Source organism: Serinus canaria, chromosome 19 (assembly GCF_022539315.1).
Source record: "Serinus canaria isolate serCan28SL12 chromosome 19, serCan2020, whole genome shotgun sequence".
NCBI classification, from domain to species: domain Eukaryota; kingdom Metazoa; phylum Chordata; class Aves; order Passeriformes; family Fringillidae; genus Serinus; species Serinus canaria.
Window position 1 is genome coordinate 4082486 of NC_066332.1, and position 12010 is coordinate 4094495.

Sequence of the window (12010 nt, forward strand, 5' to 3'; positions counted from 1 at the left end):
TCCCTGGGGTGTTAGAGGCTGGCTACTATTCCCAAAGCACTTAGGGCTCCCCAATAGAAGTGCAAAGTGTTGCTGTTACTATCCTGACGCAAAAATAACAGACCTCGTAAAATTTTGTCAGGGCCTTCCTTACAAAAGGTTTAATGGTGCAAGGAGGGCTGGCAATATTTATTTGCATGCAATTTCCTGCCCCAGGGAGCTGGAGATTGTAGGGGACAAAGGACAGATGAAGGGTTGGAGAAGGGAGGCGATTGATGGAGGTGACACTTGGCACACATCGTGCTGAGGCCGTGGGTTTTGTAGGGCTTTTTCTTCTTCCTTTCCTCTGCTGGTTAGTTTACTTACTGCCTTGTTTTGTGCTTTACTGCACATCCCATGTGGCCTGATAATCTCTTATCATTCCCTTTTCCTACCTCCTACCAAGGTCCTGTCACCCTTTCTGGCAGAAAAGAGACTGGAAAGTGGTTCTTGGAAGATTATGTTCTAACTAATACCTATTTTCTATAATTTTGTCTATTGAACTTGGGCACAGGGTACAGTCAGCCTCTTAAAAAATAGTCTAGCTCACGAAATTCCAACATGATAGCAGCTCAAAGTAGTTATTTTGAATGGTTCTCTAAAGATGCATCTTTGTTTGGGGGATATTTTAAAGGGAAGAGCCTTCTGTTTCACACTGTTAATGAAAAGAACATTTAACTTTGCTGCTATTTCTTAGGTAAACAAAAGCATGTGCACGTCCAGGGAGAACTGGGAAGGGTTTGTCTTTAGCCTACAAACGTGTTGTAGAGGTGAACTGTGGGAAGACCTGCGAGCCAGGTGTGTGGAGCATCACACCTTGCTCCTGTGTGTTGGCAGCAGCTCTGCAGAGATGTTCTCACAGCAGCCCTTGCCTGGTGCCTCAGCACACGCATGCTGCGAACCATGTGCAGCTCGCTGTGTCCAGCACTTCTCATTTCACACTCACTAAGCATCAACTTGTAAAAATCATCTCTCCAGGCTCCTTGTTGAGGCTGTAATGTGCAAAGCAGCATTGGAGTCAGAGTAGTAAAGCCTGAAGTTAGATTGTGATATGTAGGACTGGTGAATGGTGATGACATTTCTGATGCTCAGCTTGGCTCTCTGACCCTTAAGACCACATTACAGCTATCCCTTTGCCTTTTATTGCTGGATTATTCATGTCAAATTTGTGTTGTCCTGTGGGCTGGGCTGGGGCTGTGCTGCTGGCGGGGGGGAGGGGGTTGGCTCTATTTGAAAGCCCCAGCACAACTGCCACACTTGGAAAATTAAAGTGTGTTTGGAGTGGTCTCTAATGGCAGCATCAATCTGCATAATAACAGTGGTCTCCTTTTGCCTCCACAGAAATGGAAGCGGTTTGGAATTTGCAGAAGCAAGGTAAGGATGTTGGAAGGGATAAATGAACCAAATTGCTCTGTCTATTGGGAGGGGGAATGAATGAGAGCAGGCTGTCTCTGTGTCTAGAGATGCCTGGGTTCAGTTCTTTGGCTCCTGTGGTTTGTAGTCTGGATTTATCTCTGTTTCAGATTGCTGAAAGTCAGGACAAAAAAGCTTTGCTATAATGGTGAGCTGCTTGGAGAGAAGCAGCATCTCTAAAAGAGCAATAAACCCAGTATCAAATTAGATCTAATGACTCTTCCTTATGTGTATACAAAATTGCTTTCTATTTCTGGTGTTGGGTGTCGCATCCAATAATAAGTTCTAAATTCTGGTGTATCCCCACAAGTCACCTGAGAGGAGATTTTTTTGTGGGAAGAGCAGTATGTGGAGACCTGTGTGCTGCTGTGGGGAGCAAGCTCTGCTCTGGGGGAGCCAGCCTGGCCCTGGGGTGGCTTGGCAGGAGGGGGCATCCGAAGGAAAAGTCTCTTAACAACCAAGTACTTTGTGTTTATTTTCAGCCACAGGTCCTAAAAGTGGCTTGTCCAAAACTTAAAATTCTGCTTTCTTTCCAGATCCCAAAAGGATAATCACTTATGATGAAGCCATGGATCGCCCGGATCAATGAAGGTAGCAAGACAAGACTGCCTGTTATAACCTTTCTGCAGCATTTGTGCTGTTCGTGGGGGACAAAAAGGCTTTTATGCTCCTTCTAAATCTTCAGTGCAGCAGAGGAACCATAACTAGAATCACAGGATAATATATACAAATATATATATAGTTATTTAAAAATGGCAACTGAAAGTAATTAGACTCCTTAAGGAATCTGAAAATTTATTTCAACGAGACTACACACGTGATTATTTAATCTCCGGTACTGAATAGATTTTTTTTTTTTGTTTGTTTTTGTTTTGTTTTGTTTTTGTTCAAAGAGTGAATGCAAGTGATTAAGGAATACAGACTCAATTACAAGCCCGGTTTCAAAGTTCCTGCTGTCGTCTGCATGGGCAACAGCAACCCACTGGAGAGGCATTTCCACTTGACAAGGTTTCTGTTTCTTGTTCTGTGACTGTAGTGACACACTAATCACAGGGAAATCAGGATGAATCACCATCCTTCATCTCCTCTTTCCCTTCCACCTCCCCTGTTTGCTTTTTTTTTTTTTTTTTCTGATTTGTTTTCCATTGAATGCTGGAGAAACGCCTTGAAGTTTGCAGAGTTTCTTTTTTTTATTTCAGAGAATTATAATCCGCATGTTTTGCCAGGAGTAAAGCAGCAATCCTATGCTGGTGATATTGTCTTAAAAGGATCATTCTGCTGAGGGAAAGATGGTAACACTGCAGTTCTAGGATGCATGGTGAAGTCACACAGTTGACCTGGCTCCTGTTACACATTGGACTATTGCAACTGAAGAGTTATTTCATTTTAAAAGACAACATGGAAAAATAAGCAATCTGTTTAGGCATTTAATATGGAGAAAAAAAACAAAAAAACAAAAAAACCCCACTGTTCCCACAGTATAATGCCATTGTATTACTGGGAGCAAAAAAAAAAAAAAGACAAAAAAAAAAATCTTCTGCTTTCAACTGTAGGTGCTTCATATTTGCTCTGTCTGTCTCCTAACACTAAATGTGCTGGATTTTTTTCCCATTTTCATTGGAAAACTGAAGAGGAATTGAGTTCTGCTAACTTTCACCCTTCTTGAATTATTTTTTCTCTTAAAAAATTTTTCAAAACAACAAAAAAAAGAAAAAAGTTAAAAAAAAAAAGAAAAAAATGGGAATTTGAATCCTTTTCAATTTGTCCATAGAACGCCAATGGCTGGGCTTCCTGCCCCTTGGAAATGCTCTTTTATATTTTAATGCAGTCTGTGTATTTCCGGGCTCTGCTTCTAATTATCTCTTAATAAAAATATATTTTATTACAAAAAAAAATGGAGGACTTAGGAATGAAAATAATAATTTAAAAAAATATAAAAAAAAAATCCCAGGGAAAGGAAAGCTTTCTAGCAGTGGTAGGGAAGGCTGAGCAGAGTGCAGGCCCCAGCTGTGTAACCCCTCTGTCCCATTGCAGCTTGTGTAATGTGTCCCAATCATCTGGGGGTTGGGTAGTTTTTCTGGGTTTTTTTTTTAAAGGTGGAAAGTTCACAGGGTCCAGTGCAAGAGTGAGAAATGAATAAAGCAGAAATGGGTTTTTTGGCCAGACCCAGCTCCCCATCCTGGCTCTCCAAATCAGCAGCAGTTGGTGTCTCCTTAAATGAGACTGGACCCTCTGGGGCATTAGGAGGAATAGCTAAACTCAAAATCTTGGAGTACCCTTGGTGCTTAGATCTGTCCATTGAGCTGCTGTCCAGTCACCAGAGGGTCCCACAGGGCTCCATCCTCAGCCTATTTCTCTCCAACATCTCATTAACAACCTGAGTTCAGGACTCAAAGACATACTAATTCTGCTGACACACCAAACTGGGAGGAACTTTTGACACCCTCAAGGGCAGAGAGCCCTCAACAAATTAGAGATGGGCAATCACCAACTGTGGAGAGTTTACCAAGGGTGAGTGCCAGATTCTGCACCTGGGATGGCAGCCCTGGATGGACTGGGAGGCTGGAGAGCAGCACCATGGAAAGGGAGCTGGGGGCAGGGGGGGTCCTGGTCCATGGCCTGTTGGATCTGAGGGAGCTCAGCAATGTCCTGGGGGGCACTAGGCCCAGCAGGACCTGCCCTGCTCTGCTCTGCACTGTTGCAGCCTCACATCAAGTTCTTGGGGCAGTTCTGGGCACCATAACATAAAAAAGACTCCTAATGGAGAGCACCCCAGGGAGGCCATGAGGCTGGGGAAGGGTTTGGAGGGGAAGCCTTATGAGATCACTTGGTTTGTTCAGCTGCAGAAAAGGAGACTTCAGGGGAGAACATCCTCCCAAGGGGCAGCAGGGAGGCAGGTACCAATCTCTTCACTCTCATGACCAGTGACAGGGAATAGCCTTAAGCTGAGTCAGGGGAGGATTAGGTTGGATAGCAGGAAAAGGTTTTTCACCCAGAGGGTGGTTGAGCACTGGAACAGGCTCCCCAAGGAAGTGGTCACAGCACCAAACTTGACTGAGTTCAAGAAGAGTTTGGACAATGCTTTCAGGCACAGGGTGGGATTCTTGGGGTGTCCTGCACAGGGCCAGCAGTTGGACTCGATCCTGATGGGTCTCTTCCAACTCAGAATATTCTATGATTCTATTGCTTTCTTCTTTTTTTTTTTCTCTTTTTTTTTTTTTTTTTAGTAGGACTATGTAGCATGTGGTTTTTTTTAATTGTTTTTATACTTTTAATAAGATTGTTCCTGAATGAGACACTTGAGTTCATGGTGGGACAATGAAAATGAAATTCTGTACCTTGTGTAAGACGTTCGCTTTCTGCCACGCTTAAACATTTGACTATGGATTGCCTACTCCATTTGATGTATCCAAAGCTATATAGTATAATACTGAGTGTGATACTATATAGTCATCATGTATTGTATCAGTCCAGGTTCAGAAATGTGTGGTTGGCCAGTTAGTTCTGTTTCACCTATAAACTTGTACCACCTCTGCAGGTGTGTGTAACTTTGAGATGCATAACATGTTTACAGATGTGCCCAACATCTAGTTCTCCAACGTTCCTATTTTAATTCTATTGAGTCTCCCAACTGCTTGCCAAAAGTTGGAATTGCCTCCAGCTCCACTGCTGAAGAGCTGGGGTGTTCCTGAGCTTTAAAGTGTTGAACAAACTGGATAGTGGAGCTGGGAAAATGAAGGTAGAAGAAATGTTCTTTTTCCTTTTTTATTATTATTATTATTTTCAAAAAGTTGAAGGCTAATAGCAAAATTTCCAGTTTGTTTTACTGGCTTTAAGGCTCTGCTGTGTATTTATTTGCCTTGTGTAGTCACTTGTCGCCTTAAGGGCTGGGTTCCATTAAAAGAAAAAAAAAAAAAAAAGAAAAAAAAAAAAAGAAAAAAAAAATACAAAACCACCCTGTTTTGCTTCTCTGGGGTCTGTGCTGTCCTGTACCCCTGCCCCAGGTCCGTGCTTGGGGCGATGCAGGAGTTGAGCAGCGCTGACCCTGCGCCTCTAGAAAGGTCTGAGTCTTGCTGAATATTTGGGGACTCTCATCTTGGCCTAGTCTAGTCTGTCACCTGACTAGTGAAGGAAATGCTGAGAGGAGCTCGGTTCAGCCATGGCTTGGGCTGGATTCCCCCTGATGCTCATCTCTGTGGCTTTGCCTCGCCAGCGGGACCCATCCAGAAACACCCTCGGCAGCACCTTCTCTGCTGTATTTCTGACCATCCTCTGTTCAGATGTCTGTCTGTCTCCATGAGCTCCACGGCGTGTGCTCAGAGCTAAGCAGTTAGGAATTCCTCTCTCTGAGCTCCTGTAGCTCTGGCTCCCTGGTGTTTCTGGGATAGACTATTGCCTAGAGCCAGGCAGGACCATGGAAGGAATTTCCTCTTGCTGTCGTGTAACTCACCCTGTCGCTGTCTGCAGTCCTCCCCAAGTCCTCACACAATTCTTAACTGAGCACTTATTAAAAATATCTTAAGATTTAATCTGTTTTCTGATTATTTTTGTGTAAACTTATAAAAAAAAACAAAAAAGAAAAAAAAAACAAACTGAAATTGAGCTGTGACTAATTTAGCACATTGAAATAATGATAAGGTGTTACTGATAAGTCTCATGTTTTGTTTTGTTTTGTTTGACTCAGAGTATTAGTACTGTAGCATAAACCAAATACAGCCTGGGAAGGGGAGCAGCAGCCTCCTGTCCTGGGTGTGCACCCGAGGGTGTCTGTGGGGGCGAGGAGCGTGTGCGAGCATCTGACTTGTGAGGAGAGCGAGCGTGTATTTATTTGTGCCATTGTTTGCATTACACTGAGTAAAGAAAGTTTTAAAACAAAACCCCTTCAGTATGTCTAGTATTGGAAAGCAGCACTAAGGGTGAGATCATGACCTATTTTTTTATTAGCTATGAAGATTCTAATTCAGGTTAAGGCTTCTCTCTCGTTTCTGTTCCCATTGTGAGTCCCTTTCCTCTGGTTCCCTTTCCAAGCTGTCTGTTTATTGGAGTGAGGATTCCTGCACAGGCAGGGGCTGTCTCCTTTCTCCTCTGGTCATTCCCCACCTCTCTTCCTCTGCCAGCAGGTTCTTTTGGGTGTGTCTTGTACAGGGTCTTGTGTAATAGAGGCTGGAGCCTGAAGTGCCAGCCAGATCCAGCTTGGGATCTGCTTGCTTTTGGTGGATCATGGAGTGTTCATGTGCTCCAAGAGGTGCTTTAACAACTGCTCCATGATGGTGGTTTGGGGCCTTCAGTCTCTGCTCTCTCCCACTCCACCCGTTTGGTGGATTGGCAAAGCAATGGCTTTCAAGCTTTGCTTGGAGTTTGGTTTTAGTTGAAACCCACCTCAATCCTCTGTGAAACCTGGTAGAAATCTCCTGTCTCTGACCAGTGGCTAGCTCCAGGGCGTGGATTCTGTCACTAACCCACTTCAAACCTTTCTGAGCTAGTAAATCCCACTTTTTGCCTTTCATAGCTGCTGTGGACCTCTTTGAAATGTGGAAAGAAACCCAATTCTCACTAGGTTGTGAGTCCAGCACCTGGGAGTGGGTGATGGGTGAGCCAGCTAGCTAAATGGAAAGGAAAATTGCTTCCTGCTAGGAAAAAAATAGGGAAAAAAAAGAGCTGGAAGTTGTGCTCCCAGTTGTGTGTGTAATTAGTGCTTTCACCTTCAAGAGAGTGTTACAATAACACCATAGTGTCCTTTCCCAAGTGGCCAGTGGGTGACCTCAGGGACATCCGGGAGTGATGGCGTTCACAGCCAGAACTGCTGGTAGTTTCCTGTGTGTCCAGGTTTTGATCTTGAGTCAGTAAATTGCTATGGTGTCCCAAGCTTTCAGGAGTCTTGTCCTCTCATCCCTAGAAGGCTTTTCTGTCTGTCCATCTTGGTGATTTTTTTTCTTAGAGAGGCTGTTTAGAAGGGAGCTGGTTAGGTTGGGAGGGGAGAGAACAAGGATTGACCCACTTCAAAGCTGCTGCACGTTTTCACACTGGTGTGTAAGGCAGGAGAAGGGCTGGTGTGGTGGAGTAGCCAAGAAACCCAGAGTAATTCTGGCTTTGGCCACCACCAGAGTGTTTTTCCATGTGGGAAAAGCCTAGTGCACACAGCTGGGAAGCAGGAACCAGCGCTGGTGGGAAGGAGATCTTGATGTGCTGCCTTCCAGGGATTACACAGCTTTAGAGGTTTGCCCAGTACATGTTATACCCCAGGGTTAGGCTGGCTCCTTTGTCCTGCCCAAGATCCTCTAAAGCAGCAGGAGAGTGGAGCTGTGGATGTCTGGGGAGGTAAAAGAGCCCTGTGGTGGCCTCATGTCCTGGGCATGAGCCCACTCCCTGTGCTGGGACTGGAGCAAGAGTCTTGCCTGTGCCCTCACCTGAGCTGGATTTATCTTGACTGTTAATCAGAAAGCATCATTTGTGTCCAGAGCTCTAAAGCCATTTTGTATGATAGCAGTGTCCCTTTTCTACAGCCTTATTAAAGTGTAGATCTTTAAAAAGAAGAAAACAAACAAACAAAAACAAAAAAAAGAATTGCTCATTTCTTTCTGTGGTATGAAACTTGTGTACTGCGAACTTCTGAACATTTAGCAAAAATACAACTTACAGTTTTCTTAAAAAAAAAAAAAAAAACAACAAAAAAAATCCCCAGCCTGTCTGCTTTCCATACGGTCTTTCCTCAGGTGCTAAATAAGGGTTCCAAAAATGGATACTGCTTTAGGAGTTTCTGCTTTATTCTTAAAATACATATTTTTTTGCTTAGGTGTTGTAAAGATATTTTAACAAGAATGTTGGTTTTTTTTAAATGTAAATAAGATTGTGTCTTTAATTTTTGTTGTATATCCTTTTTGTCCATATTGAATAGTCTAATTTTCATTTTTGAGAAGGACCCTCCTATGCCCTTCCCTGAAGACATTTCATTAAGTGTTGCTGCATTTAAGAACGAATCTACAACTGTTCATTGTCTTGGATTAATGCTGATGCTGCTGCTATAAGTAACCCTGAAAATCAAGAATGTGTGATGCACTTTTGTTTTTCGTTTTGTTGTTTTGTTTTTTTAACATGACCATGTAGTTCCTCTGCAGATAGCTGAACCCTCCTGTAACACAGCCACTAACTGGGGGAGTGTAGGAACTGGGGGAGCTGGGGTGTAGGACAGGGGTGGACCTGATTTTGGTGCTGACCTATGGGAATTTCTATGCAAACGCAAGCAAAGGAGAACTCTTTAACTTGAGAGAACACTGTGCTTTTTTATTTTTTATTATTTCTTTTTCTTTTTCTCTCCTTCCTTTTCTCAAGCTGCTATTGGAAGGGTAGTGCAAATCCCTGAGGTTTTCAACTTCTCCTTCCTCTGTGGCTGGTGGTGTAGGAAAGGTGCCTGAGTAACTTGTAAGGTAGAAAAACCTCAGTCAGCTCTTGTCTCGTCTCTGGTTTTGAAATATTTGTTTTCTATTCGAATTTATCTATAGAAGGAAATTGCTCATCTCTAAAAAAGCTCTTTTGAATGCTTTGTCTCAATGTGAAGTTAACCAGCAGTATTAAGGATTGCATGGCCTCCGTCCTGCCCTTATCCCAGTGCTTGGGACCCACCAGCTCCTTCTCCACCTGGGGAGCACTTGGATGTTTTCCAAGAAAAAAGTGAGGTGAAGCCATCCACCCAGCCAAAACCTGCCAGTAAAAGGCTTAGGGAGCAGTGGAGGAAGGTCTCACTGCATCAAGGCACTGTCGTGAGGCACAGGCAGGTCCAGAACCTCTTTTCTTTATGGGTCACACCTGGACCATGGTGGGGGATGTGCACCCTGGAGGAGGAGTTTACTGGAGGGGGAAAAGGGATTTTACTTGACTATTTATGGACGATCCTTTAGGAATATAAAGTACCTCTCTGCAAAGTGGGGCAAGAGTAAGGAAGGTCTAAAGTCGTGTAGGAAAAACTCTTGGGGATTACAACTGCCTGGAAAATAGTCTACAAATACATAGGCCAGAGCTTTCTGCCTGTTCAGTTAGTTTTTTCTTTTTCAGACAGCGTTTGCTCTTTTGCACACCGAGGTGTGTGTGTACATCTGACTCAATGTGCCTTGCATGTGTGCTTAGTCTTTCTGGAGAGAGGTGGTGGGGTGTGAGCTGGGGACGTGGCCGCGATGGCCACTCCCCATCCACAGTCAAGGGTTCCTTCGTGTCCCAGTGACCCTTGGGGTCGAAATGAGACCTGGACTCCAGCTTGTGTAGTGGCTGTCTTAGTTTGGGGATGATGTCCTGTGCAGTGGCACCTGTGACTTCAGAGGGGAGTGGGAGAGAGAGAAGGAAAAGCTGCTTCGCTCTTCTGCAGACAGAAAATCAGCATTGCCACGGTTCACCTGCAGAGCCAAAACAAGCTGAGGTCTGGAACCGGCTTTGCTGGAGTTCAGGCTCTCTGTGGCACCATGATCCCATTATCCAGGGGATTTATTCCCTGCCAGGTTGTGGTTCTTGTTTCTGTGGGGTTTACAAGATTTTTTTGTAAAGGAGAAGTCAACACGCCTTGCTTGAAGTTAACGAAATCCAAACGCTTGTGTTTGCAGTCAGTGACTCAGAACTCCAAGCTGTGCAATTCTGGGTTCTCCATCTCCTGCCCCAGCGTGTGATGATTCTGTCCGAGTCTTTCTGTACTTCTGCCACAGTAAATGTGAAAGCTTGCTTGCATTATTTTTTAGAAATGCATTTTGCACACTCGGGTTTCGCTGAAGCTCCGTGAAAAGGTTAGTTTGAAGCAGATGAATAAAGCTATGCACATGTTTTGAAAGTTTAATTTGTGTCTCATTACCAGAAGTGACTTATCTGCCCTCTTTTGCATTCCTGTGCTGTCATTGCCTCCATTCTCTTCACCATCTCGGAGGGTATGATGTAAGGTGACAGTTCTTTGCTGACAGCTGTAGCAGAAAACTGGCGCTTCTTGATTTTTTTAGTAGCCTTTCTCTCTCCTTTGCTTTCTCTGTAACTCTCTGTATAGCTATATAAATATATATATTATTTTTTTATTTTAAAGAGCCTACTTTAGTAATTGAATCGGAGGGAGCGGGGTGTGCTGGCTTGTGTTTCAGATACACTTTGTGCTGGATGAACCAGTGCCCTTTTTGTCTCCGGGGAGAGCGTGGTGGTGGCACCCACTGGTGTCCCCATGGGGACAGGGAGCCCCCACGTAAAGCAGCTTTGGGGAGGGGATGGAGACCAGTCCACTGCGCTGCAGGCCGGTGGCGTGGGCAAACTCGAGGCTTCTAATGACAAAATGAACCAAGAGGAATCCTACTGCTGTGTATTCCCACTGTGAGACAGGAGGGACAGGGTTCCTCACTATCCCGCTGCGGGGCTGGAGTGGAGTCTGTGTTCCCTCCAGCCTCAGGGGTGAGAGCTTTATTTTGGTTTTGTTTTCATGCGTTAGGTGCATTGGGTTGCAGGTACCACCTTTGGAAACATGTTGCTTAGCCCAGAGCCTGTGTGCGGGAGAGTCGGGATTTTGTGGCGGGAGAAGGACCCTGACAGCTTTCTCCTCCTGTTCCCTTCGCCATGGCAGAAATTTGTACTAACTTGACAGCTTTTTTTCATACAGAACAGGGCTGCTTTTCTATCTACCATCACACGTGTACTTACACACCTTCAGCGGCTTCCCAGCCTCTGAAGGTCCTCAACTTGTTTACTGGGGGGCACTGATGCCCCTCTCTCTCCCTTCCCTGAATATTTCAGTGTTAAGGGCGGTGCAAAACACAACCGCGCGCTTCGATTGCGAGCTGGGGCTGGAGGGATCCCTGCAGGCAGAGCCGGGCAGGGTCTGTCTCCTCTCCTGCCCCCCTTCCCCGTCGATAAGTTCTCATTTCGTTCCTGGTTTGTACTCAAATCGCTGCGAGGGGTTGTGCTCTACCTGCTCAGGAGCTGAATTACCTCTGACCTGCGGAGAGGGGCAGCCCCTCTTTGGTGTCGATGTTGTAGTGTGCGACCACACGGATCAGTAAAGGTAGTCTTTGTTTCCTTCTCCCCTCCCCGGTAATTTCTGATTAGGTTAATGCACTCGGTGTGCCCAGCTGGAAAAGTGTTTTCCCAGTGGTGAGAGGGTGGCTAGAGGAGTTTAGTGTAAAACCTGCTGTAGCTGTGTCTGGCGCAGCCCCTTGCGCTGGTGTGGGTGATGTCACGGACTGTAAGGATAGGTAATGTCCATGAGCTGTAATGGCATGATGTATCTTTACCAATGATGTCATACTTCACACTAAATGTTTAAAAAAAAAGGAAAAAAAAAAAAAAAAAACCAACCTTACCTGAAATTTTGTTTATTCTGCACCAACAGGTCTTCAAAATTTATCCAAATTTTATTATTTTATCAGGAAAAAAAAAAGAAATTTGTGTAGATCGAATACATTAAGACAGACAATAAGTGATGTAAATTGTTGAATAAAAATTTTAAAGTTTGTGGGTGTCAGTGTGACTTTCTTTTTTGCGTTTTCATGGAGCAGCCTGGGTTTGGATCCTAAAGGCCTGGCAGTGCTGGCCATAGAGCCCATGAGCTCTGTGTGTGCTGGGGTTG

General features: G+C 44.6%; 1 protein-coding gene across 3 annotated transcripts in view; it reads left to right on the forward strand.

Moving 5' to 3' along the window:
• NUFIP2 (nuclear FMR1 interacting protein 2) overlaps positions 1 to 11895 on the forward strand; it is a 42498-nt gene extending 30603 nt beyond the window's left edge. For 2 of the 3 annotated variants that reach the window (XM_050981598.1, XM_030230181.2), the window contains exons 3-4: positions 1360 to 1392; positions 1968 to 11895. In XM_050981598.1, coding sequence (XP_050837555.1) covers positions 1360 to 1392; positions 1968 to 2020 — 86 coding nt within the window. In that variant the 3' untranslated portion in view covers positions 2021 to 11895. The remainder of the gene's footprint in view (positions 1 to 1359; positions 1393 to 1967) is intronic. The other variant, XM_050981597.1, reaches the window with a different exon arrangement.
• Positions 11896 to 12010: the final 115 nt, after the last annotated feature.